This window comes from Citrus clementina, unplaced genomic scaffold (assembly GCF_000493195.1).
Source record: "Citrus clementina cultivar Clemenules unplaced genomic scaffold, Citrus_clementina_v1.0 scaffold_3, whole genome shotgun sequence".
NCBI classification, from domain to species: Eukaryota; Viridiplantae; Streptophyta; class Magnoliopsida; order Sapindales; family Rutaceae; genus Citrus; species Citrus x clementina.
In genome coordinates, this window is record NW_006262339.1 from 15,773,487 (window position 1) to 15,800,873 (window position 27,387).

Here is a 27,387-nt window from a genome sequence, read left to right on the forward strand (position 1 = left end):
TACCATTTAAACAGGATTCGGCATATTTCAAGGAGTGGTAACCAAGCTGCGGATGCTCTAGCTAAATATGCTCTTCGATCATGTTCATCATTTGTACTACTCGAAGACTTTCCATAGTCTATAGGTTGTTGTCTTTTAATTTTTTCCTGATTTAATGAGAATTATTTTGTTTAGGGAGATTGCCAATTTCTCCCCTACAGTAATTAACATAAACTATTTTCTCCCCTACTGCTTTTATAATGGCGAAAAACCTCCCTAATAGTATAAGTTTATAATATTACATTTATTTTTAACCACTCTTTTATTTATATTTATTATAAATTAAATAAATGACATAAATAGAAACTAAATAAAAAATTAAGCATTAAAAATAAAAAATATATGTTTTGATATGAGAAAAAAATTAATAATAAATTTTTTTCTTGTACTTATTTTGTAAAACTTTTCTTATAATAAATATATAAGAAAGTTATTATAAAATGATAAAAAAATTATTATAAGAAAATTTGAATGACAGATAAAATTTATTATAAGATAAATAATAAAATATTTTGCCTATACTTTTTACGTTTAATTTTAAAATATTACAAAATGTTTATTATAAGAAAATGTTTACAAAATAAATAATTACAAGAAAAAAAATTATTATTAATTTTTTTCTCATATCAAAACATATATTTCTTGTTTTTAATACTTAATTTTTTTATTTAGTTTATATTCATGTAATTTATTTAATTTATAATAAATGTAAATAAAAGAGTAATTAAAAATAAGGGTAATATTATAAACTTATACTGTCAGTGAGGTTTTTGGCCATTATAAAAATAACAGAGGGTAAATGGTATATGTTGATTACTATAAGGGGGAAAGTGGCAATCCCCCTTTTGTTTAATAAAAAAGTAAGATTTCTCTATGAGCCAAATGACATTAAAATATAATTTTCATTATTTTCATGAGATTGTTGTAACTAATGAATTGAAGAAAATTCATTTTTGCTGGTCGTGCTTATGTAGGTTTCTTGCAAATAGGATACGTTTATATTGGCAGTATTATAGATTTACTAAGCTCTTTTCACATCAATATTTGAGAAGATGTATATGATATTAACATGTGCCGACTGATCAATAAATTATCATCAATACATAATGTACTCTTCTTTTGTTCGATTGATCAGATTTTATATCACATGGTTTTATTTGATATGATTTTTTTCTTTTGTTCGATTGATCAGATTTTATCACACTTAGTTTTATTGGCTAAGATTTTTAGTGAGACGATTTGAAGAACTTTCAGCGCTATTCGATAATCCATTGAATTATGTTGCTTTTGATTGTATTTTAATTTAAAAAATGAGTATAATGAATCTATACTTGCTGTCTACATTTATTTTATCTTTATTAAAAAGGGAAGATCCATTTTTCTCCTTTTCGGTCATCGCCCAATCCATCCTATCTCCTCAAGTTAATTTAATCGCCTCCAAAGTTGACGCGAAGAGAATTGAAATTTTGACCTCTAGCTTTCACAAGAAGAGAAACTATCTAGGCTATTAAAAACTGTGACTAAGGTATATAATTTTGGAAAGAAGATAATCAAATCATAGTAGGCTAATCTGATTTTTATTGCTTTAAACATTAGAAGCTCATTTTGTCCGTAAGTTTTTAAGTCAATTATTCAATTCATTCTTATATTTTAAAATTATCCACACATCTTTTAAAATCTACTCAATTATTTTATATTTTTCTCCTATTAGTTATCATATTGGTTTTAATTTATATAAGATAAATATGTCAAATTTAACTATTATAAAAGTAAGAAATGAAATATTTTCGATAATTTTTCTAAATACATAGACCAAATATAGGGAAGGCAATGTGGTAGGGTTGGGGTGAGGAGGTCTAACCCATTCCCCACCACATTAAAAATTTCGCCTTCATTCCCCATCTCATTCCCCAATAAATTTAGTGAGGTGGGGATGGATGGGGAATGATTTTCCTATCCGGATCCCATTTTTTTATTTATTTATTTTATAATAAATATAAATATATAATTTCAATAAATTATAAATTAAAAACTTAAATAAAATTGTGACCATATTATAAAGTATTTCAATTATTTAAAACAATCTCTAAATGTTTGAATATCTTAAAATGATATCAAAATTAAAAAATATTTGAAGAGAGCGGTATCTTAAGAGAGAAAAATAATAATATTTTAGGATTGAATAAAAATTATGTTGTAGAGTTTTTTTTTAATTATAGGCCATTTATATTCGATAAAAATAAAAAGAAAATTTTATTAATTAACATTGTAATTGCAACTCGGGACAACCACTACCACCCAAAAAGGGAAGCCACTCCTGGAGAGAGGATAAGACAGGACCCTTATCTTTTTGTAAAAGTAAAAACATAATTATGAAAGGGATAGGACAGGACCCATATCCTACTTTTCTTAAAGAAAAAGCAAACAGCATGATTACAAAATAAAAATAAAAGCAAGCTTTTAGAAAAGTAAATGCTTTGTTTTTTGTAAAAGCAATTATTACAAGCAAACAAAAGCTTAAAGAGGCAGCAATCATGAGACTCATAGATAGGATCATCATTGGCTATGAGAGGGGGATCGTTTGTCAACATTGCCATCTACTTCTGCAAAAGGTTCTTTCCACCAAGGTAGATGAGAATAGTATTAGTGAGTTGGAGAATCTATTGGCAGCACTGAACTGGTTGAAAGTGCATCAGATGCTTCTGTAGGATGCAGGATTGAAGTGAATTCTTCCCAAGGATCTTGGGAATCTTAGAAAAGAATGTTGGTATAGTCTGACCTTTCTTCCTTAATCAGTATTCCAGTGGATGGAGAATTACTGGGTGAGGAAATTTTAGCAGTGGGAATGACCATAAGTTCATGGTGTGGACCGATGGAGGTATGTTGAATGTCAGTTGGTGTGGGCTGAACATGATTTAGTTCAAGGAGGTAATTTTTCAGGGTAGAGACAATGTTAGGGTCATGTGTCAGGGGAAAACTATGAGGAATGATTTTCCACTTATAGGCTTGGTCCTGTGTCCAGAAGAGTTTAGTGACAGGATGTTGAAAGTAGGGACGGTGGACAATAAAGATTGAGGTGAATTGTTCACCTTCTTGATCAAGGAGAAGATTGAGGTGATAGTGATTTATGATAAGGCTGAGTCGTTTTCTCCACCAGGGGAGAGGAGAGAACCATTCAAAGAGAGTCCATAACAAGGAATGAGCTTTGGTTGGATCGATGAGATGTCTGAATATTGCCTATACAAGAAAGATGAGCTTAGTAGCATATAAAACAATGAGGCACCATAGGTACCACAGTTCATCTTTTGTAATATCTCTGAAGGGATCAATGGTAAGTCCTGTGAGAAAAAGGTGATCAGGGTGAAAACTAGGAAAACCAGATGGCTGAGTATGATATATGTTCATGAAGTACCAGAAAATAAATTTCTTAGCAAAGTCTTGGATTTGATTGGGACTGGAAAATGTGAGATTACAAGGGAAATATTTTCTTGTAAGGGTAGAGTTTAGCAAAGAAGAATTCATGAAGATCACCGGTACTGTAACGGAAGAGAAGATGAGAGTAAGAGTGGCTGAAGATGGAGGCCTGGATAGCAAATCAGTAATGAGATTTTGATCTCCCTTGATATGCTGGATTGAAAAATCATATTTAGAAAATCATGTCTTAAGACGTAGAATGTGTTTATCTGGAAGTGTCTTATTTTTGAAATCTAGAATCTTCGAAAAAGAGGAGTTGTCCAATCTGACAAGAAAATTATGGGCAATGAGATGAAATTCAAACTTTTGAATTCCATATTTTACGGCTAAGATCTCCTTGTACATTAAGTGATAATGTTTTTCCGATTCTTTGAACTGACCACTGGCATGAGCACAATAAGCTTCTTTTCCGTCAAGCTTTTTCAAAAATACTGCACTCCAGTACTCATCACTTGCATCTATTTGAAGAATGCACTGTCCTTCAGTGGGAATCTTTAGTGGAAAAGGGTGCTGGGTAATCTTCTTTAGGTGTTGAACTGTAGCATTTTTGACAACTGGCTGGTGTGGATTGTCACATGAGGGAAAAAATCCCGAAGATAATTTACAATGCCTAGAAACTGCTAAATCTGTTTTCTGGATAGGTGTTCACCAGGAAAATGGACTAGCTCTTGAGCTATGTGTGGACCAGGGCGGTAATGGCCATCTTTAATGACCATTCCAAGAAATTCTACAGAATCCTGGCCTAGGATGCTCTTTTTGTCAGAAAGCGTGATGCCATGTGAATCCACAATCTTGAGAAAGTGGGAAAGTAAATCTTGATGGGAGTCATGGTCTTTAGAAAACAAGAGCACATCATCTATGTAGATAAGTGCATGGTAGAGTATGTTAGTAATATGCCCTAAAGGCCAATCGAATGGTGTTTGTTTGTTTAGGGAATTATTGTATTTGAATAGCATTTTGATATTTATAAAATGGCAAAGTTATCAACATTCATAAATTTAATTTAATGAATATAGTCCAAGAAGTAAAATAGTTAAGGAACACATTCTCGAGTTTGTTGAGAATATGAAACGTGCATCATTTGTACTATACTTCTAAAATAGTTCCTAGTGGTGGATTTATGATTGGACATTATAAATTCCTATAAACACTAGTATGTGTTATGACTTCTTATGGTATGTGATACTAAAATGGATGGTGAGTTTCATATCATTGATATGAGATGTCAACTCAAACACATATGTACTTGTTGAGAGAACGAGTTTAATGAACTTGACCAAATATAGTAAGCCATATGGTTTTGAGTGTTAATGGCTTATTATACATTGTAATAGACACTATGTTTAGTAATGGTCTTTAGACCTGAGGCATAACAGATGTCTTATACATAGACATCTCTGATATGTGAAAGCATAATGATTGATTTCTAATCAAGGAAGAGATCTAACAATAGCTGTCATGGTTGGCTATGTATGAAGACAAGTGTATGGCCAATATGGAATTCATCACTTTGTAATATACAAAAAGGATGTCCCTATGAGATAATATGAATTGGCATGAGAAATCCTTGGCCAAGGTGAAATATATTTGAAGGAGTTTAAATTATATTTTCATGTCAAGTTCATTTAGATTTATTTTGAGATAAAGCATAACTGCTTAACATAATAAACCATAAGCCGTGCTTTTCTCTGGACATGGATGATGAAGAGACCAAGACATAGAGATACAATGGAATAGGTTCTATAAATTCAACAATTCTTGTTATTTGGATAGTTGTGATATACTGCTAGGTGTCACTCATGACTTGTAAAAACCTTAAGATTAATATTAGTAAAACATATTAGCAATGCATCTTAAGGTCATTAGAAAAGTTTTAATTTATGACTAAAGAGTTTAGCATCATTTAATGAATAAAGAGTTATCATTAAAATAGTTCTACTACCTTATAACTAAGAACCTAAAAGGTCACACAACAAATAGAAATGAAAAAGGAGTTACTAGAAAATGAGAAGTTAAATTTCCTAATTTTAGGAAAATCAATATTTATATTATAATTCATTGAGAATGAATATATATATAAATACATCTTAAATATGATTTAAGATAGAAATTTAGATGTTCCATAAATAGTTTAAGGAACAAAATAAATTTCATAAATCCTCAATTAAACATTATGTAATATCGAGCACGTAAAATGACCATTTTGGACATGTTCCGGTTCATAGATGATTATGGACTTCTAGACCAATTTTGGGTTTAGAATTTTGGGCTTTTATTGGATCTAATATGGATTAAGAGAAAGCATTAGAACATGTCACAAAAGAAGCCCATATTTAACCATTTGATTTGATCAAAATGGGATTAATTAATTAATTACGAAATTAATTAATTTAGCTATTTATTTATTTGATTAAATAATTTATTGAAGTGATAAGATCACTTTCAATAAATAATGACTAAGTGGGTAGGTCTAGCACATGATAATGTTTGGTGCCATTATTGGAGATAATGGTGGCTTTATTTGGTGGAATGAATCATCATGAACTAGCATTCATGTTTCTTCATTATCTCTCTCATTTCTAAACTAAATTTCTAGATTCCAAATCCTATGAATTCCTATAACATTTCTAAGTGTGGACTGGCTAAAGGCATCATAATTGGGGTGCTTTAAGGATCTCAGATCGTGACAAAACAGAAGTTGTTCGTGCAGAGCTCTATTTTCTGGACAGTATTCGTAGCTAGCTGTTTTCAGTCATTTTCTCCTACTTCACGAAGTCGTTTTTGAAACTACAAGTGAGGTAATTAAACTTCAATCTTTCCTCTTGATTTTCGTTTTTGAATGAAGCCGATCCGAGGTTTCTAGAGCTTCCGCCATCCGTTTTAATTTTACTGCACAAAAGTTGCGTTTTTAGAAACCTCATGGACAAATGTTGTCCTTCAGAGTATGGGTTCAAAGATTTTGATCATGGCCTTTTGAAAAAGTGAGGGTGCTACTTTAAGGCCAAATGACATTACCTTCCACTGATAGTGGCCATTTGGAATGCAAAAAGCAGTTTTGTGACGGTCAACAGGATGAATTCCTAGTTGCCAGAATCCAACTTTAAAGTCAAATTTGGAAAAGACCTTAGCATCAAGAATATGGACAAACAAAGATTGAATTTTTGGCAAAGGGAATTTATCATCACGGAGAAAATAGTTAAGAGGTTGATAATCTATGACAAGGCATTTTTTGCCTCGGACTTTTTCGGACCGTTTTTCCACATAGAAGGCTTGACAAGCCCAATCTGAATTTGTGGGTTCAATAAGCCCTTGTTGAAGCAATTGAGAGCATTCTTGTTGGGCTAATTTAAGATTAGATGGTGTCATACCAGGATAGGTAGCTTTGGTAGGATTGATGTCTTCGTTAAGCTTAAAGGGAAGCTTAATGAAGAAGTCTTTATTTTTCCATAATGGAGATGGATGTGAAAATTGACTATGGTTTTCAGGACAGAAGGGAAGAAACCGGGTTTTGAAGAAGTCATATGAAGAGGGAGAGTTTGAGATGGAGAACAGTCTCAAGACATCAGTGTATGGTTGAAACATCTGCCCCATCATGGTGACCCTCTCAAATTGCTGCAGTTCAACACTTAAAGAAGATTACCCAACACCCTTTTCCACTAAAGATTCCCACTGAAGGACAGCATATTCTCCAAACAGATGCAAGTGATGAGTATTGGAGTGCAGTACTTTTGGAAAAGCTTGACGGAAAAGAAGCTTATTGTGCTCATGTCAGTGGTCAGTTCAAAGAATCGGAAAAACATTATCACGTAATCTACAAGGAGATCTTAGCCGTAAAATATGGAATTCAAAAGTTTGAATTTCATCTCATTGGCCATAATTGTCTTGTCAAATTGGACAACTCCTCTTTTCCGAAGATTATAGATTTAAAAAATAAGACACTTCCAGATAAACACCTTCTCCGTCTTAAGACATGGTTTTCTAAATATGATTTTTCAGTCCAACATATCAAGGGAGATCAAAATCTCATTCCTGATTTGCTATCTAGACCTCTATCTTCAGCCACTCTTACTCTCATCTCCTCCTCCGTTACAGTACCAGTGATCTTCATGAATTCTTCTTTACCAAACTCAGCCCTTACAAGAAAATATTTCTCTTGTAATCTCACGTTTTTCAGTCCCAATCAAATCCAAGACTTTGCTAAGAAATTTATTTTCCAGTACTTCATGAACATATATCATATTCAGTCATCTGATTTTCCTAGTTTTACCCTGATCACCTTTTTCTCATAGGACTTACCATTGATCCCTCTAGAGATATCACAGAAGATGAATTGTGGTATCTATGGTGCCTCACTGTTTTATATGTTGCTAAGCTCATCTTTCCTGTACAGGCAATATTCAGACATCTCACCGACCCAACCAAAGCTCATTCCTTATTATGGTGGACTCTCTTTGAATGGTTCTCTCCTCTCCCCTGGTGGAGAAAACAACTCAACCTTATCATAAATCACCATCACCTCGATCTTCTCCTTGATCAAGAAGGTGAACAATTCACCTCAATCTTCCTTGTCCACCGTCCCTACTTTCAACACCCTGTCACCAAACTCTTCTGGACACAGGACCAAGCCTATGAGTGAAAAATCATCCCTCATAGTTTTTCCCTGACACATGACCCTAACATTGTCTCTACCCTGAAAAATTACCTCCTTGAACTAAATCATGTTCAGCCCACACCAACTGACATTCAACATACCTCCATCGGTTCACACCATGAACTTATGGTCATTCCCACTGCTAAAATTTCCTCACCCAGTAATTCTCCATTCACTGGAATACTGATTAAGGAAGAAAGGCCAGACTATACCAACACTCTTTTCCAAGATTCCCAAGATCCTTGGGAAGAATTCACTTCAATCCTGCATCCTACAAAAACATTTGATGCACCTTCAACCAGTTCAGTGCCGCCAACTGATTTTCCAACTCACCAATACAATTCCCCTCTACCTTGGTGGAAAGAACCTTTCGCAGAAGTCGATAGCAATGTTGACAAATTATCCTCCTCTCATAGCCAATGATGATCCTATCTATGAGTCTCGTGATTGCTGCCTCTTTAAGCTTTTATTTGCTTGTAATAATTGCTTTTACTTTTACAAAAAACAAAGCATCTACTTTTCTAAAAGCTTGCTTTTATTTTTGTTTTGTAATCATGTTGTTTGCTTTTTCTTTAAGAAAAGTAGGATACGGTCCTATCCTATCCCTTTCATAATTATGTTTTTACTTTCGCATTATGTTTTTACTTTTACAAAAGGATAAGGGTCATGTCTTATCCTCTCTCCAAGAGTTCTTCTATATAAGAAGAACTTATCTCAGTTTGTATTCAGATGACGTTTAAGAAAAAAAAAATCGTGCTTTCATAACATGGCAACTTAAGTCCCTCCTTCTTCCTCTATTCTCCTTAGAAAACAATAGACTCTCATAATAGTTCATTTCGATCCTATAATGAGTATACTCTACACTCGCCTCTTTGTAGGATCTTGTGCATCAGAAAGTTTTAGGCTAAGAATTCCAACGTTCCAACCACAGTTCATCCTATCCAGCAGCCAAGGAGTGGCTTCCCTTTTGGGTGGTAGTGGTTATCCCGAGACTAAATAAAAATTAAAAAAATATTTATATTTAATGGAAGGTGGGGTGGGGTGGGGAGTACAAAACCAAACCTCACCCCATTAAGAATTTAGAGATTATTTATCCTCATTCCCCACGTCATTTCCCAAAAATTATTGAAAATTCACCCCATTTGTGGTGGAGTTCCATAGGACCCTAAATCCATGGAAGATTTTGCCATCCCTAACCAAGTAAATAATTAGTCCAAACTCGGAGGCTAAGCCAGAATGTTCGCCTTATTGTAAAGATTGTATTGAAGGAAACCAAAGCTATGCATTTGCGAATTTATTTATTTTTTCTTTATAATTCATAGCACAAATGACATAATTTACAAGTCCAACAACCTAAGAAAACATATCAACAATGTTATACTTGAATGAAACAACAAAACCAGGCGCGTCAATGCAAATGTAAAATTCAGTTAGAAACCATGCTCAAAGTCTCTTTGACAAAGCCATCACCTGTCCAATCTTTATCAGACTGCAGTCCTTTCCTGACTGCTTTCCTTTGTTGGATTGCTTCTTGTTGCATCCTTACTAATTCTGTGTGTGTGGTAAAATACTCAATAGAGGCCCTGGCAAAAACCAAACAAGGAAAAGGAAGGAAAAAAATTCAGTATACCCAACAATTCTTAAAACTTACCGTTTTTATGGATAATATGATCTAGTAAATACTGCTTACCCTCTGAAATCTTCTATGGAGGAAAAATTGTGCATTTTCATGAAGTCCTTCAACTCCTCGCAAAGTCTCTTCACGAGACCGTATCCATGCATCATAACCCCCGTGCAGACCTACAGAAAGGAAATGGCACATGAAACTTTGCAATTACATGTACATATTGAAAAATCTTCATTAGAAAAAAAAGAAATAAATACATGGGCTTGAATATTTTGACTCATATGATTGCAATGACAGTTAATTCCACATATCATATTTCATGCTAAATTTTAAGGTAAATGTCAAGGATATCCCGATGTTTTGATGTCGGGCAAACATAGCAGCAGCAGTAATAGAGAACAAGCTCAAGCAAATTAATATGTATCAGGCAGGCATGAATGTCGATTTGCATTGCCTTTGTCTGATGAGGTTCACTCAGAAAAAAAAAAGGAAAAACAAATTGATGTTGCAAAAGAAAACTAATAACAAGGAACAGGTTTGAGGCCTACCTGAACAGTATTTGCACCAAGAAGAATAAATTCGGCAGCATCGCCACCAGTTTCTACACCTCCAATGCCAGAAAGTGAGTAATCCTTGTCATTGAATTCCGACTTCATCATTTTGGCTATACTCATTACTTTTCCTAATGCAATAGGATGGACTGCCTTGCAAGAATAGCCCCCAGGTGTAGAGTATCTGATGACAAATTTCAAAACACAATTTTCTTAGATCAATGCTAAGCCAATGGAAAACTCACATATTACTGAATCTGAGAATGCAAACCCCTCGACACAAGGTTCAGGACGCAAAGTTTTCAGATCAATTCCCATGACGCTCATGATTGTGTTAATAGCAGATACTCCCTCACTTCCTGATCTGAGAGCCACCCTAGCTGGCTATATACAATGGAGGATAAGATCAGTTATCACTAAAATAATGAAATATGCATCTTGAAAATTAAATATCGAAAAATATCAACAGAATTTTTTGTGTTCACATGATAAAACTGCACAAGTAATTATAAGAATAACAATGAACTTTAAATTAGAACTCTAAGAAAAAGAAAATTAATACAAGAACCACATACACAATACTGCTAATTGAAATTTGATGATCATTTAGAAAGTTCAAAGGAATTTTTTCCTGTGGACTTTTCAACTCGAACAAGAGTCTGCGAATCTACACCAGTAAATATTAACTAAAAGAAAAGAATTCAGTAATTACACAAAGCATAAACAAGATTTTCCCTTCTTTAACATAATTTTAGCACAAGAATCTGTTCAGGTGGACAATCGTAAACAGAATTGTGAAATCAAGTAAAAGAATAGGTTTTCAATTATAGATAGTCATCCAGGTCCAGAGTTTTCATATCTTATTGGTAAAGACAACATTTGCAATGGGTCATTATCTATGTCCCTGCTGCTACATGCTGTTAGTAAATTTTTAACCACCGTATCACTTAAATATATATGATATGACGAGTGCCCTTAGTAAAGTGGTCTGCTGGTTTACACAAACTATCAAATAAGCCTTTGATATTATAAATATTAAAGAGACCAGATCTAGTGCGCGTCTGCACGTGTGGCGGGTATTCATTGGTGGAGCTACGGGCCCCACAACATAACTCCACCAATTATGTATCACCCCTCGCACAGTCATGACCTGATCGAAAGTCATATATAAAATATAACTTAAATATTCTAAAATACAAAAGACCTTCCAAAGTAACCAGTCTCTCCAACAGCTAATTTTGACTTAAAAACAGCTCAGTACTCTCATAACAAGTCTTTCCCATACTAGAATGCATGATTATATATTTCAAAATAGATGATAATATTCATGTATGCACGTCTAGGAATTAACAGGAGAATTCATATCATCTATAATTTCATCCCTATTTTCATGAAAAAATATTCGAGAAAAATACCAAATTTAATATCCAAGGTTCATAAAAAGCATACATCATAAAACTCATAGGCATCCCCACTGATCTCTTATGTTCCTTCACAAATAGATTGACATATAAAAGTATCTCAATCCAAAATTATACTCAGTTCTAGTACAATGTCACCAATAAAATCAGAAAATTAAAGCAATGCACGGCATGATGCAATGTTTCATAAAGACTCATGAGCAGAGATGACTCATCAGCCACTAGATTAATGGAATTGAATAGATAATAGTGTAAAATTAAAAAGAATTATCACATCTAAAGCTAATTATAAGTAGTATCACCTCTAAAGCTAATTAGAATGCATATTACTGAACAATGTGGCGTGCACAAAAGTTTCACATATATGCTTACCTTATTTGAACCTAAAAGTTAGAAGTCAACACAAAGTTTCATCATACGCAGAGCTCACCTCTGTAATGTCAGTAATGTTAGGAGTCATCTTTGCCCACACAGGAACAGTAGCTTTTGCATTTATCCAACCACAAACTTCTTCCAACAGCCTACAATCTTGGCCAACAGCAGCCCCCATTTTACGTTCCGGCATGCCATGTGGACATGAAAAATTAACTTCTATTGCATCCTATAAAATAATGCAGGAAAAAAAAAATGACGCTAACACTTTTAACAGAAAGATGCATGAAGAAACATAGAACACTAGGTAAAGATATCTTACAATTCCTGTTTCTTCCACTCGATCAATAAGCTCCTCCCATGCAGCTTTGTTATACTCTTCCATAATTGAAGCGATGAGAATCTTATCCGGATACAATGCTTTTAATTGTTTAAATTCTTTCAACATTGTTTCAAGCGGCCGATCGCTAATGAGTTCTATGTTCTCCCACCCAATAATTTGCCCTTTGGCTGATCCATTCGCACCTGCTCGCAGGCGGGCATATCGAGGAGTTACGTTTATAACTTTTGCTGCATCTAATGATACCTAGCAGAACAATTTAAGAACAGTAATATATTCTCAATATCAAAACATGTAGAATTGCAAATTCCTAGATTAATTTATATCAAATCAGAAGAATTCTTGAATTGGTCTCAATTTGAAAAGTGCCAACTGAACATACTCTTAAGCAATTCATTCTAATTTATTTAAAACTGGATAACCCAAATATCATAAGCAACATGCATGAGAATTATTAAGTTCAAGAAGTCAAGTAAATTTAATCAAATTTAAAAAAATGATAAAGAACTTACAGTTTTAGCAACAACAGCACCCCAGCCTTCATCAAAGGCTCGCTTCATGACAGTGTAGTTGGTGCCAGGTGGACCCGATCCGATAACAAACGGGTTCGGCATCTGCAGTCCATTTACTGTAATACTCAAGTCTGGCTCTGCTGAAGCTGAATCAGAAGCCAAAACCCTCAACCCAATTCGACTAGGCAAGCGCAATCCTGGCCGACGATTCACAGCAAAGGAGGTGTTGCTGTTGCTTATGATCTGATTCAAATTCAATGATGCCATGGATGGAGATAAAAGGAAATGAACAAGATTGAATCTCACTCAGTTCTAAAGATTCTTTTGGGATCAGAGAGAAGCTTTATGAATTCGACTTAATAATAATTTACGATAACAGCTACAGCTCAATTAAATAATTTAATATCTATAATTTATAAGGGAGAGATAGCGGTTGGATATGGAGTAGATGTGGATATAGATTATTATTACGAAATGTCGCGCTGGACTCATTTTGCGTGTAACTCTGGAGTTGACTTAGATTGCAGACTTTTTTTAATAATTATTTATGTTATTATTGTTTTTTAAAAGGGAAATAACTGCCATAATTTCATTCATTTGTTACCGTGAGGAATGCTAGATATGAGCGGCTGTCTCGCTTATTTTAAATTTCACAGATGTCTCATAACACATTTTTTTTAAGAGTTTCTGGGTCAGTCGCTCACTACCTCAGTCGCTTATTTTAGATTTGACAGGTGTCTCACAACATATCCTTTTTATATTTACTGACAGCATATATGTATTTTTTTCTCTTGTATCATTATTTTATTTGACTTAAACATCACCCAAAACTTTCACAATAATTACATTATACTATTTTAATTTTACAACATTACCCCTTCAACTATAAACTTTCTTGAACACTTTTAATTCTCAATTGTTTCTCCTCAATCTTAAGAGAAGCCACATGAATGCAGAGATTTTTTATTTTTGGAATAAAATTTTTGTTTCAAAATATCGTTCACCAAGTTCTCTATAAAAGGCCAAATTTGTTTTAGTTTTTACTCTTTTTATTAAATATATATTTCACAATATCACATGAATTATGTACACCGGTGAATTTTAATTTAAAATTAAAAATGATTTAATGTTAATAATTTTTAGATGATTTGAGTCGTTGTATGTAGTAAAAGGTTGTGTATTTGTTTAATAGTTATATTACACAATTTATTAAGTTATTTGGTCTTTTTTCATTGCATTAAAAAAAATCTTTGAAATTATGTCTAAATAATTATCAAATTACATATTTTTAAATTTTGAAAACTAAGTGGGTGCACATATTGCTAAATTTTATATAAAATATTATTGTTTATATTTTTTCTTGACCCATTTTGATCAAGACATGTTTGAAATATTTTACTCTAGATAACTCTCCAAATAATTGAAAAGGTATCAAAAAATAATATGTTCATTTGTTGTTTATTTATTTAATTCTTTGTGTTATTCTAAAAAAATTTACATGGAACTTAGACTGCTACAAATATAGTTTAAAAAAAAATGTGAGGTACAATTTTCTCACTTAAATATAATAGAATTTATTTTAAGTATTATTAATAATAATAATAATATTATTATTATTATTATTATATAAAATATTTAATTCTAAGTTATGATGACATAAGCAATGAGATAAGTAATAATAACATAAGTAATGAGATAAGCAATGATGTAAGGGAAGTGTGTAGAGAAAGTTAAGAATTTTAGAATTTAGTAAAGTATTTATGAAGATTAATCTCAACCATTGATCAAGAGTTATGGTGGCAAAATCCTAGCCATCCATTAGCCTTAAGAAATCCTAACCATCCATTAGCCTTAAGAAATCCTATAAATACCCCCTAACTCCTTTCATTTTCAATCCAACCTAGAAAGTTCATTTTCTTCTATTCTAAGTCATAATATCAAGTGTAGAGAAATCCTTAATTTAGAAAGGTCTAGAGAAGTCAAGGTCAAGAGGTAAGTAACACTTCAACTGCAATGTAAGGACAAAAAATTGTTCATACTTAACTTCAGTTTTAACCATTCCTATATGTTGTGATGGCTATTATGATGTGATTAGTTATAATCTATGTTACTTAGTTACGTTATGGTCGGCTCTGCCGCCTAAGTTATGATACTTTGTTACATTATGATTGGCTCTGCCGCCTAATCTATGATACTTAGTTATGTTATGGTCGGCTCTGCCGCCTAATCTGTGATACTTATACTTAATTATGCTATGGTCGGTTATGCCGCCTGTATTAAAGAATCTTGTTCTTAAATAGTGTTGTGTATTAATTCTGTTATGCATCTAGGAACTTTAAATGTTATGGCATAAGTTGCATTAAATGCATGCATATCATGGATTACATTATGAAGAAGACATTTTAGAAAAAGAATTTATGAAATATAGGTTGTTGTACTACTTAGTGGCAAAGTTTCCAAGGAGGGCAAGCCCTCAAAGCTAAGTGAAAAGAAATCTTTTGGGGACGGCGATACGTAACGCCCAAAGGATCAACTAATGAGGCCCAAGGGCATATTGTTTAAAGAGTAAAAGTGACAACCTTGTAGTGCAACATACCTAGGGCCCTAATGAAGTTGTTTTGTATTTTCTAAGTTTCTTTTAAAAGCTTAAGATGGTCATCCATATTCATAATAATTTATACATGCATAAAAGTGTTATCTTACTGGGCATTCTCTCATAAAGTCCTTACATTGCAGGTAACAATGAGTAGGGCAAGTTCGCGCCAAGTCCTAACCAAGATGAAGTGCATATGAGCATAACAGACCTTGCGATTTTAAGAGGGCTCAACTTTGTTTAAATAAAAAAAATAAACATCTTAGCTTTATGTAATAATCAAGTTTTGAAATAAATTATGGAATCTCTGTATGACTTTTACTTTATGAAGAAAATTTTGTTTGTTGTGTTAAACTTTTAGAAATCGTATTAAAAGTAACTATGTTTTAAATATTTTAAAAATAGATATTTAAGTGGACTGTTGCAAATTGGTATCAGAGCCCAAGGTTTAAAGCGATTCTGTAGACCGTCCATAGGCACAAGTCAAGGGGAAGGACAAGGCTCGGCTTTTTAGTAAAAACATAGAATTAGGTTAGTTAGAAATCTTACATTTGCTTTGTTTGACACATAGAAATTAGATTAAAAACTCGTTGAGATGTCAAGCGCTAGGGGTAATAGAAGAAGAAGGGCGAAAGGAACTGCAGGGGAGCAATCTGCAATTGATCGACTTACAAACATTGTGGCACGACTCTTGGAAAGAGAAGTTAGAAGGGATGAACATGCTCATGCAATGAACAACGCCGGAAGCGAATTTAGAAGATTAAATCCACCACATTTGAAGGCGATGTAGATCCTATCGTAGTAGACCAATGGTTGCGAACCATGGACATAATGATAGAAGTAACCAAAGTGCCAGAAGAAAAAAAAGTCACTTGTGTCTCCTTTATTCTACGAGGAGCGGCAGAATATTGGTGGGACTTTATCAAACGAATCCCTAATGAAGCATTGATGCAATTGGTGGAATTTAAAGAACACTTCTATAACAAATACTTTTCAGAGACGGCTCAGTCATCTAAAAGAAGAGAGTTTATTTATTTACAACAAGGAAGGATGTATGTGCTAGAGTACATCCGAAAATTTGATGAGCTCTCTCGATATGCCCCACATATGGATGCAACAGAAGACTTGAAAAAGGACCACTTTATACAAGGATTATGCAAAGATCTCGCAAAGGATTTAAAGGTGGCAGGAGTTCGTGATGCTTCCTTCAACGAACTCATCGATGGAGCCTTGGTAATTGAGCAAGCAGATGAAGAAAAAAAGGAAAAAAAAACGAAGAAACAAAGGAAGTGTGGAATAGGGGAACTTTGTAGAAAGACAACGCTCAATTAATAATAAGAGAAAGGGAATGCCAGTGGTCCAGGATCAGAGTAAAAGCAAATGCCCAAAGAATCATCAGAAGGAAGTCCCACGAAAGTCAAAGTGCAATCAAAGCAGCAGAACTCACCCTGGAGAATGTTGAGCAAATACTATAACATGTTTCAAATGTGGAAAGGAAGGAAAATTCATCAGGGACTGCCCAGAAAATGGTATGCAACAAGAAAAGGCTAATGCTCGAGTATTCACACTCAACAAGACGGATGCGGAAGGAACCCCGCAGTAATATCAAGAACTGCTCTAATTTCAAAGGCGCCCTATAGGATGGCCCCATCAGAATTAAAGGTGTTAAAGAGTCAATTATAGGAGTTACTGGACAAAGGCTACATACGCCCAAGTCATTCACCATGGGAAGCACCAGTATTATTCGTAAAAAAAAAGGATGGATCCATGCGAATGTGCATTGACTATCGAGAGCTAAATAAGGTAACTATCAAGAACAAATACCCACTTCCACGCATAAATGACTTGTTTGATCATTTGCAAGGAGCATCAGTATTTTTAAAGATTGATCTTCGATCAGGATATCACCAGTTGAGAATTAGGGAAGAAGATATTCTTAAAACAGCATTCAGAACATGTTATGGATATTATGACTTTGTTGTTATGTCATTTGGACTAACTAATGCCCCAACAGCCTTCATGGACCTCATGAACAAAGTATTTAAAGATTTCCTAGACAAATTCATAGTGGTGTTCATTGACGACATTTTGATCTACTCACAAACAAATGAAGAGCATGTTGAGCATTTACAGATCGCTCTTCAGACCTTGAAGGAGAAGCAACTTTATACAAAACTCAAGAAATGTGAATTTTGGCTTGAAAAAGTTATATTCCTAGGACACGTCGTGTCTAAGGATGGAATTTCACTAGACCCCTCAAAGGTGAAAGTCGAAAGCCAATGGTCCCAACCAACTAATCCCAAAGAAGTCAGAAGCTTCTTAGGTTTGGCTAGATACTACCGAAGATTTGTGGAAGGATTCTCGAAGATCGCGATGCCATTAACCCAGTTGACAAAGAAAAATGCCAAGTTTGTATGGACCTCAGAATGAGAGAAAAGTTTTGAAGAACTAAAATGACAACTGGTCACTACTCCAATCCTAGCCATTCCTAATAGCTCTGAGGATTTTTTCATTTATGGCGATGCCTCCACAAATGGCATAGGGTGCGTCCTCATGCAAATGGAAAAACCATTGTGTATGCTTCTAGACAATTGAAGGAATAAGAGAAAAATTATCCAACGCATGATTTGGAGTTGGCAGCGGTGGTACACGCATTAAAAATATGGCGTCATTATTTAATGAGGGCAGATTGTAAGATTTACACTGATCATAAGAGCCTCAAATACTTCTTTACACAGAAGGAGTTGAATATGCGACAACGGTGTTGGCTAGAGCTTGTCAAGGATTACAATTGTGAAATAAACTATCACCCTGGAAAAGCAAATGTATATGTATGTATGTATGAAGAGAGAGAGAGAGAGAGAGAGAGTCTTTCTCTAGTGAGAGCACCCTCACTTTAACAAAGTAAGGATGCTGTTGGCCTAAACAGTTATATGGTCTTTGATTTTCATGATAACAAACAATGCATTAAGGGTATATTGGTGTGTGTGTTTGTATATATATATATATATATATATATATATATGTTTCAAATCTCACTAGCTTTTGAAGGACAAAATCATACATGTGAGATCAAGTTCAAGGTACTCAATGGAAAAAGGACAAAAAGCAAATCAAGTCAAGGACAAGCATAAAAGATACTAGCTTAGGTGATTTCTTTTATTACATTTCTTGTAAAGCAAGTATGATTAAATTTATGCATGATTAAGTATTTAAAATGTCAAATTAATTTTCATGACATTTTAAACAAATCATTATTTTCGTAATATAAAAGGTTCTATACTTAAAGGAAAAAATGATTTTATGAAATTAATTGCTTTCAAGTTTATGGAATAAATTGAAAATATTTTAAGAACTTTTAAATCAACAGTATTACTTTGAAATTCTGGACATGGACCTATTTGAAAAGTTCTATAACTTTTTGGGCCATGATGTAATTTTACAAAAGTTTAGGGCCAATTATAATTTTAGAAAATTAGCGGCATAACCGTTTTATTATAGCAGCTAACTGATAATTTTCTAGCAGTTTTTGGAATCAAACAACAAATCGTTTACTAACAAGCAGCAAGCCGACTTTGGACAAAAGAGTTTCTGGAATCAAACGGCAAACTGATTAAATTGCAAGCAGCAAATTGGCTCCAATCAGTGGACTCTCAAATTAAATGGTAAACCGACAACCCGTAGGCGATGACCAATTGTGAAAAATTTTCAAATTGTTTCATAACGATAACTTGCCACATAAGCCAAACGACGATCCTTTTCATAATTAACGACAATCTGATAACGCTTAGAAAGTGAATAACAACCAGTTTTCTTGTTACAACTATAAAAAGTCAAATCAAACTCATTTCAAATGTGTTCTTCAATCTTTTTCAAGTTTAAACTTCTTCATACAAATCATCTTGAGCTTTCATCTGCTTATTCATATACATTGATTCATTAGCTCACTCTTGTAAGGAGTGTGACCTTTGTAATCTTCATTTTAACATCAAAAGTTGAGTGATTATCGTAAGTGTTGGGAACTTTGGAGAAGATGTATGGGATCATCTCGAATTGTAAAGTTACATTGACACCTTAGAAATCAATTGTAAACTTCTTGAAGCCTTGGGTTGTAAGGCTTGATTAGTGAAATCCTCAAGCTTGGTTTGCTTGGAGGCGTGAATGTAGGTGGGTTGCCGAACCATGCAAAATTATCGTGTTCATTTTCTCTACCCTTGACTCTTTAAATTTACTTGTCGTTGAAATTATTATTATTATTGGTTGTGGTAATTCTTGGTATTGATTTGTGGTATTGTTTTTTGAAGATTTTTTTAAAAACCCAATTCACCCCTTTCTTGGGTTGCCTAGCTAGAATTTGGATTGATATCAGAGTGAGGTTCTGTTGCTAAGACTTAACTATCTAGAGTCAAAGATCCATAGCAAGCCAAAGTAGCTCAACCTTCATGAAAGGTCCATCCACCACTAGACCTCTATTTTTTTAATGGTAATGACTATCCTTATTGCAAGACTAGGATGAGAATCTATTTACAAGCCATAGACTATAAAATGTAGGAAATGGTTTGTAATGGTCCTTTCATTCTTAAGAAGAATTATAAAAATGGAGCAGAAATTCCAAAACCTTCAAGTGAGTGGAGTGAGTTGGATTAAAGAAAGATGTCTTTAAATTCTAAAGCCATGAATGTTTTATTTTGTGCGTTAGATAAAAAGGAATTTCATAGGCCTCAGGTTGCTCTAATGCTTATAAAATTTGGAGAAAACTTAAAGTTGTCTATTAGGGAACTAATCAAGTAAAAGAGTCTAAAATTCACTAGACAATATGAGATGCTTCAAATGGAGTCATATGAGAGTGTTCATGATATGTACACTAAATTCACCAATATCATGAATTCTCTAGGAGCACTACGAAAGACATTTACTAATAGTGACAAAGTGAAGAAGATTATTAGTGATATGAACCCCACCAAGAACTGACGCGACCCTAATCAATTTAGTCTCCAAGATCAAATCTAAATCTAGAATGGAACCTCGAGCCGATGCTCAAGGAAAGCATGAAACTTGGTATGTGAGGACGCCACAATCAGTTACGGATGATCTGATTGATAAGTCAAGAGTTTGAACACCACATAAATCTAATAAGTTCAAAGAGATTGTATAAGAACTAAAGAGAATTAAAGAACAAATATTTAAAATTGGTAGTTTATAGTGAAATTTGAAAGCCCTATAGCAAATTCAATTTCCACTAGACAAACCGATAAACAATCCAGGCACATTACAATATCCAAGGTTTTGAAGAGACAATAAATCAATTGAAATCATACCAATCTGAAGAGACAAGAAATCGAGAGAAGTTGCAGATGTGAAATTGGGAAAGATGAAGTCCTAAGGCTGAAAGAATAAGTTCTAAGACAAAAAAATAAAAATTAAACCATAAGATATATAGAAAAAATTAATATTCTTTAAGCAACTATCAAATCTAATAGGTCAGCTTAAGAACACAAATAGATTTCCCACAAATGAAATTGAAGTGGGGATACATATAGAATGACAGAATGGATGATATCATTCAAAGTTTGGACAAACCTCCTTATCATTATGATATTTGATGATGTTATGTGAACATTACATTGTTACGCTTAGCACGATGAAGGACCTAATTTCATTTTTCCTTTTCCCCGTAGCTGCCAATTGCTTTGCGTCCATTGCAGCCATTTCAAACAACAACTTACACTAGTGCTTTTCTATGTTGTCGTCGGCACAAGGAGAGAGCCTCCATTATGCTGCATGACCATCGCCACCACCAGCAACTGATTTGTGCCAGAAATGGCCATTAGAAGGTCACCCCCTAGTCTGCTACAACTGCAACCAACATGAAATAGGCTTTGCTACAACTTTATTGCTTCTTTTTGTGGTCACCACATGCGACTAGCAGTGGCCATGAGCACCCCCACGCTTACGCTGCATCAAGAAACGTAGCCCGATTATAATGCTTCTACCATGGTTGCTATGGATGTGAGCATCTACCTATGTCGATTGAGAGAGGTTGTGAGGAGGCTAGGGTTTCAGGGGGTTTTATGAGAGAAGAGTTTGGTGAGACAATAGGTGGAAGCCTCAACACTTAGAAATAAAAAATCGAGGGTTTCTTTTTAATTTTAACTTTTAATTTTTATTTTAATAGTTTATTTTTATTTTATAATAAAAATTTTAAATATTTAATATTTTAAATTTATAAGCAAAATATCATCGTTCCAACTTATGTGAAACGATAACGTTTCTTGATTCATATAATATTTTATTTTAAATAATACCAAAAATTTCAGTCAAAAAATCATCAAAATCAAGTCAACACTAAAATTTTATCATGAATTCTTGATATAATATATTCTACCACAAAGTTGTCATATATTCTTGACATAATTTATTTCTATCACGAGTCCGTCATGAATACTTGATAGACAAAATTTATCATGAATCTATCATGCTTTTATGACTTATGCCATTTTTCTTAGAATCTATCACAAAGTGTCTGTCATCTATTGCAAGTTTTTTTATAGTGTTGGATACTTTCATGTTACGAGAATATACTACTTTTCTTTTTGGATACTTTCCTATTTCTTGAGGAGGCAAATGGCGAATGGCGAAACAAATTAGTTATTTCTGTTTTAATTGCCTAGTTTCCATTTTAATTGATGTAAGACATTTAAGCTGATTAGGATTCTGATTTGATTTAGAGTCTTTCCTTATTTGCTTTAGATTAGGATTCTGATTTGATTTTGGTTTAAAATTTATTTATGAAAATACTAAGGGTAATTATGGGGCGGAATTTCTTGTAACCAGTCATATATAATGTACTCACATCCAATAAGAAAGATAGATTAGTTTTAATACAATTAGTGAGAGAGTTAATTCTCTTTAGTTCTTAAACTAACTCTTCAACGTATCGGATTACCATGGCATTCAAATTCTTGACTTATCAATAAGATCATCCATAACTGATTGTGGCATCCTCATAAATGATCCATGCTTTCATTGAGCATTGGGTTGTGGTTCCATTCAATTCTAGGTTTAAATTCGATCTTGGAGACTAAATTGATTAGGGCCGCATCAGTTTTTGGCGGGTTTCATATCAATATATCTCTTATAATTTACTTCCTGTGATTATACGTGGGGGGTACTAAAAATATTATGTTTCATTTAAAAGTGTTATATAAGTCATAAAGTAAATACCTAATAATTAATAAATTATGATACATGGCCATTTATTGTAAGGGTAAAATTGTCTAAATTTTGACTAATGTTAAGGCAATCTCAAGCCCTGTATAGTATTGAGGTGCTGTGCCAAAAAAAAAAAAAAGATTGCAACTGTAATATAAAGTTGATATTGTGGGACCAATATGATTTTAAATAATAATTATGAAAATAATAGTAAAAATATTATATATTTTTCATTATACAAGTGTAAAATAAAATTAACTTATCTTCTAAATTACAACTATAATTTTTTTATCAAACATTTTAAAACTAAAACATTTAAGCTACACTACCTAACCAACCAAAGATGGTCAAGAGACTTTAAAAAAAAAAAAAAAGTGGAGTGATTGTCCAAACTACTTTTTTTGTTTTTTTTATCCCAATGCAATTATCCTTGGGATCTTTTTTCTAGTGGAGCAGAATTATTGTTAGTACCATTGTACATACCTTTAATTTTAGAGTTCAATTCTTGTCACCCTTCCAAAATTCTCTCAAATTCATTTTAAATATTTATAAAATTTACCTTTTGTTGAAATTGCATTTATTGACGCAATATACCTAACTAAACCACATGTTAAATACGTTTACACTCTTATTATAAACCCCATTTTATTTTTAAGCCAAAAATTACATGTATATCTCTGCATTATTTTAAACCAAGAGTGAGCAAATAAAAAAAATATTTTTATATAAATTAAAAAAAGTCTACAAAAGTTTTCTTTCTTTTTTTTTTTTAATACAAGTGATTGTTTTGTAAGACATCTTCCAATTTTTTTTGCCCCACTTAAGAATCGAAAAACTCATGGATATTGGGAACGATTAGTATTTCATGAGGATTGACTTTAATTAAAGTTAAATTTGTCATTAAAAAGGATATTATAAGAAATATCTATCATTTTAAAATAATAGCTATACGTGGGTCGTGTGTTGGCTGTTTAGGTATTGTTAACTACCTTCCCCAAACTCTTGCTCATAGTCAAAAGATTAATAACAATAATAAATAAAACAAAAACATTCACACGAGAAACATGTATAGATAGGAAGAAAAACAAACATTAACAAGAAATAATAAATAATTGTATCGTATCCATGTTAAACTACCTCTACATGATTACACATTTATAACACAAATATCAATTAATATTTAATATGTAATAATACTATTGAAAAAATTAACTAACATACATACTAAACACTAAATTAATTTTCCGTATCATATCAATATTGTGTTATAAATTTAGTCATATGATATTTATATCATATTAGTTTATTTATGACTTATTTTTAGGAATAATATTCACATATTTATTATTTTTAAATTAATTTATTATTTTTATATTAAATAAGTTAAAATGAGTCAACACAAATAATAAACAGATTGTATCCATATTTTGATGTTTCGATACAATTAATAAATAAATCATATCTGTGTTTGCTTAAATTTAACACAATTTATTTCTCACAAATTGCAGCAGTGTTAATGCAAAGACAAGTATATGTTTCTAGCGGAAGAAAGATTAACAAACCAGTTAACACACTAGCAAATACATCTAATTTAAGATAATGCGGAAATGGAAAGTCAAGTTTCCATACCTAATGGCCAATACTATGTAAATCAACTCATTTATCTAAACTGAATTCCTACTATTTGGCCGTTGCCCCAAATGGCAGAATGACAAAAGTTACTCTTCCTTGTATCTCTTTTCTACTTCCTCCAATCTTTGAACGTCCTTGTAATACTTACAAATACGGAAGATAGACCTGTAACCATGAACAAATATTATTTAAGTATAAATCTTGAAAGGAAGTTTCTGAAGATGAAACTAACAGACTACTGCTTAATACCAGTACAGAAGGCATGCTGCAGCACAGAGAATAACATTCCTTTGAGCCTTGTAGATCTGCAGAAATCACCTCAACAGTAAGTATAATAAAAATAACCTTATCAGAACAGATATACGGTAATAAAGAAACTTCGAAAAGAAAATGTAAATGCTTTGATGAAATTGGATCATGGGATAGGATGGCTGTGCCCTTTGCCAAGAACTACATGTAAGAGCACAATTCTCAGACAGAAAAATCAATGGTGCAATCAATGAAAGAATCAAGGCTTCCTTATCCAGTGATGCTTTATAAAGTACACACTTAAATTGCAACACATGTAGAAACTGGGCTCTCTGTGCTTTTCTGCTGCTTCTCTGTTCATTCAATCACCAAGAGATTACACAGATTCTCACAGAAAACTCTTTATAATCATAATGCCATCTCATTTTTCTACAAATCAATGATTTGAAATCATCATCATTCATTTCCTTCTGCAGCAAATCCTTCAATAAGCACTAACTCAAAGTTTAACTAATTATTAAATGCCTAATTATTTCACAACTAATTTGCACGGATAATAATAACTATTTAAGGCACTAAAATACTAAACTGGCCTTTTATATGTCAAAAATCATATATGATAGACAACTTTCTTTGGATAAAGCAAACCAATACATAACAATAAAGCTTCTACAACTTTCTTTGGATAAAGCAAACCAATACGTAACAATAAAGCTTCTGATCATCAATAAAATTTATCATTTCATTTTTTGACCACGAATCAAATAGAATTGACGAGATAAACATAAGGTTTCTATATTTTTTCCCTTTATTTTTAATCCATAAATCACAATGTCAGGAATTTTTCAACATTTAATTCTTCAAGCAATTGAATTCACACCACATATAGCTCATCCTTAAGAAACACAAGTATTGCAACTAATATATTTAAACAATTGAATACTGATATCAAATATTGTATATAAATATAGTAACAGTTATTGAGAACAAAACAAACACCACAATAACAGTTTTCTTGATGCTAGACTCCTAAAGGACTAAGGGTGCCCCGGCTACTTGCACTCTTCAATTTAATCTGAACACTCACATTTTAATAAATGTTTATATTACTATAATATCCTTAATGTTATTTACTATTATGGAAAATTTAATACATAATTTATTTATTTTTTTATTACTATCTGCACCCCATCCAATACACCCATTATCTGCACAATTATTTTATCTTATACCCTAATCCTCTTCAACATCAAATCTAATGTACCGTAAAATTATTACTTAGTTTTAACAAATATCGCCCATGAAAAATCAAATCAATGTTCATTGTCTCCCCTGTGATAACATCATTGAAATACGTACATGAATAATTGAGGGAGGAAAATGAAGTAAAGGAAGAACCAATGTGAAAAAGCAAGAAGAAAGTCATATTGGCATTCCCAATTCAAAAGATCTTCACAGACATTCATGATTCATGGCAATGGTCATCTTGAAAACAAAAATAATACTAGGCTTGAAGTCACAACATATGTCATTGAATAAAGGAAACAATACAAATAAAGCAAGAACAATGAATGAGGGAAAGAAATAGAAAAAGAAGAAGCCAACACATTTAAAATAGAGGACCATTTTTATAGGTGTAAAAACGAAACAAAGCATCTTAAAGAACGTGTTTAATGAGGACTATTATGACATTCGAAAGAGTGTTTAGAATAAAAATTGATATTTTAAAGTTATTAAATGAGTGTACAAAGTATAAGCGTTCAGAATGAAATTTAGAGGGCATAAACCCCCACCCAAAGAGTAAATGATCTATAATGGAGAAGAAAGTGAAAGGGAAGAAAAATAATAAATAAGTATAAAAAAAAGAAGAAAGAGCATTTTTTGGAGAAAAGAATATAAAGTACATAGACATATGACAGAAATTTGGCAAAGCCAGAAGGTAGAAACAATTCTGAAAAAGAAATTGTTATACTATTTCTTTAATTGATCTATGACAGAAACATAACTTAAGTTCTAATTAGTACGTATCAAAACATATGTATAGGGAAACTAGAAATCTACTTCAAATAAATAACATAAAAACTGTCTAGATAAGAGTGCTACTAGATGTGTTTTCAGATCTGGAACTGCAAATTGAAAACACAATTAATCAATATAATATCTGTACACTCCCAAATTTAAAATATTTCCAAAGTTTATATGATGAGCCTATGTTTTGATACTGCAATCATTGCTTCTGAGAAAAAACTCCTGACCAATTAAGTTGCTAAAACTGATTGAAGGGAAGTGCAAAAATTGATCACTTTTACATTAAGCGGCTCCTTCCATCAGGTGAGCTATTCACCGCACCTAAACCTTATAACATGATTTTACTTTGTGTGACCTTAAAGTGTCTTACGTTAATTGACTCACAAAAGGATGAATCTTAATTAAATTTGAACACATAAAAGATTCTTACCCATATGTAAGATCTGGCCATCAAGTTCTCTCAATTCACTTTTGGTTTATTACAAAGTGAGTATAGGAGAACAGCCATAGCAAAAGAATTTCTTATTTGACTATTAATCCAAAGCATCAATAGAGATGAAACAACTAAAAGAAAAAACACATTTTTCAACAAAACATCCTTGAGACCATAATTTTCATTTATATTCCTCCTATGCACAAACATACACACAATTTTGTTGCTTTCACGACAGCAAATCCATGACTTA

General features: G+C 32.7%; 2 protein-coding genes across 2 annotated transcripts in view; both read right to left on the minus strand.

Moving 5' to 3' along the window:
- Positions 1-9,426: 9,426 nt before the first annotated feature.
- Positions 9,427-13,435, minus strand: LOC18048839 (dihydropyrimidine dehydrogenase (NADP(+)), chloroplastic). Its single transcript, XM_006441274.2, has 7 exons — positions 12,988-13,435; positions 12,458-12,721; positions 12,194-12,364; positions 10,614-10,726; positions 10,340-10,526; positions 9,855-9,964; positions 9,427-9,747 (listed from the first exon to the last, which is right to left on the minus strand). Exons 1-7 carry the CDS (start codon positions 13,252-13,254, stop codon positions 9,591-9,593), a joined length of 1,269 nt encoding a protein of 422 aa, XP_006441337.1. The 5' UTR covers positions 13,255-13,435; the 3' UTR covers positions 9,427-9,590.
- A 10,801-nt stretch (positions 13,436-24,236) lies between these two features.
- Positions 24,237-27,387, minus strand: part of LOC18048841 — a 4,164-nt gene continuing 1,013 nt past the window's right edge. Inside the window, exons 3-4 of the mRNA XM_006441276.2 lie at positions 24,674-24,729; positions 24,237-24,589 (exon numbers count right to left, since the gene is read on the minus strand). Coding sequence (XP_006441339.2) covers positions 24,511-24,589; positions 24,674-24,729 — 135 coding nt within the window. The 3' untranslated portion in view covers positions 24,237-24,510. The remainder of the gene's footprint in view (positions 24,590-24,673; positions 24,730-27,387) is intronic.

Bases quoted from the DNA above. Each gene is read 5' to 3' on its own strand.
- LOC18048839 (XM_006441274.2), bottom strand. From the start codon at position 13,254: ATGGCATCATTGAATTTGAATCAGATCATAAGCAACAGCAACACCTCC. The intron at 12,722-12,987 runs GTAAGTTCTTTA...TTGTTCTGCTAG, and splicing joins GTGCTGTTGTTGCTAAAACT to GTATCATTAGATGCAGCAAA. The intron at 12,365-12,457 runs GTAAGATATCTT...ATTATTTTATAG, and splicing joins GAGTGGAAGAAACAGGAATT to GATGCAATAGAAGTTAATTT.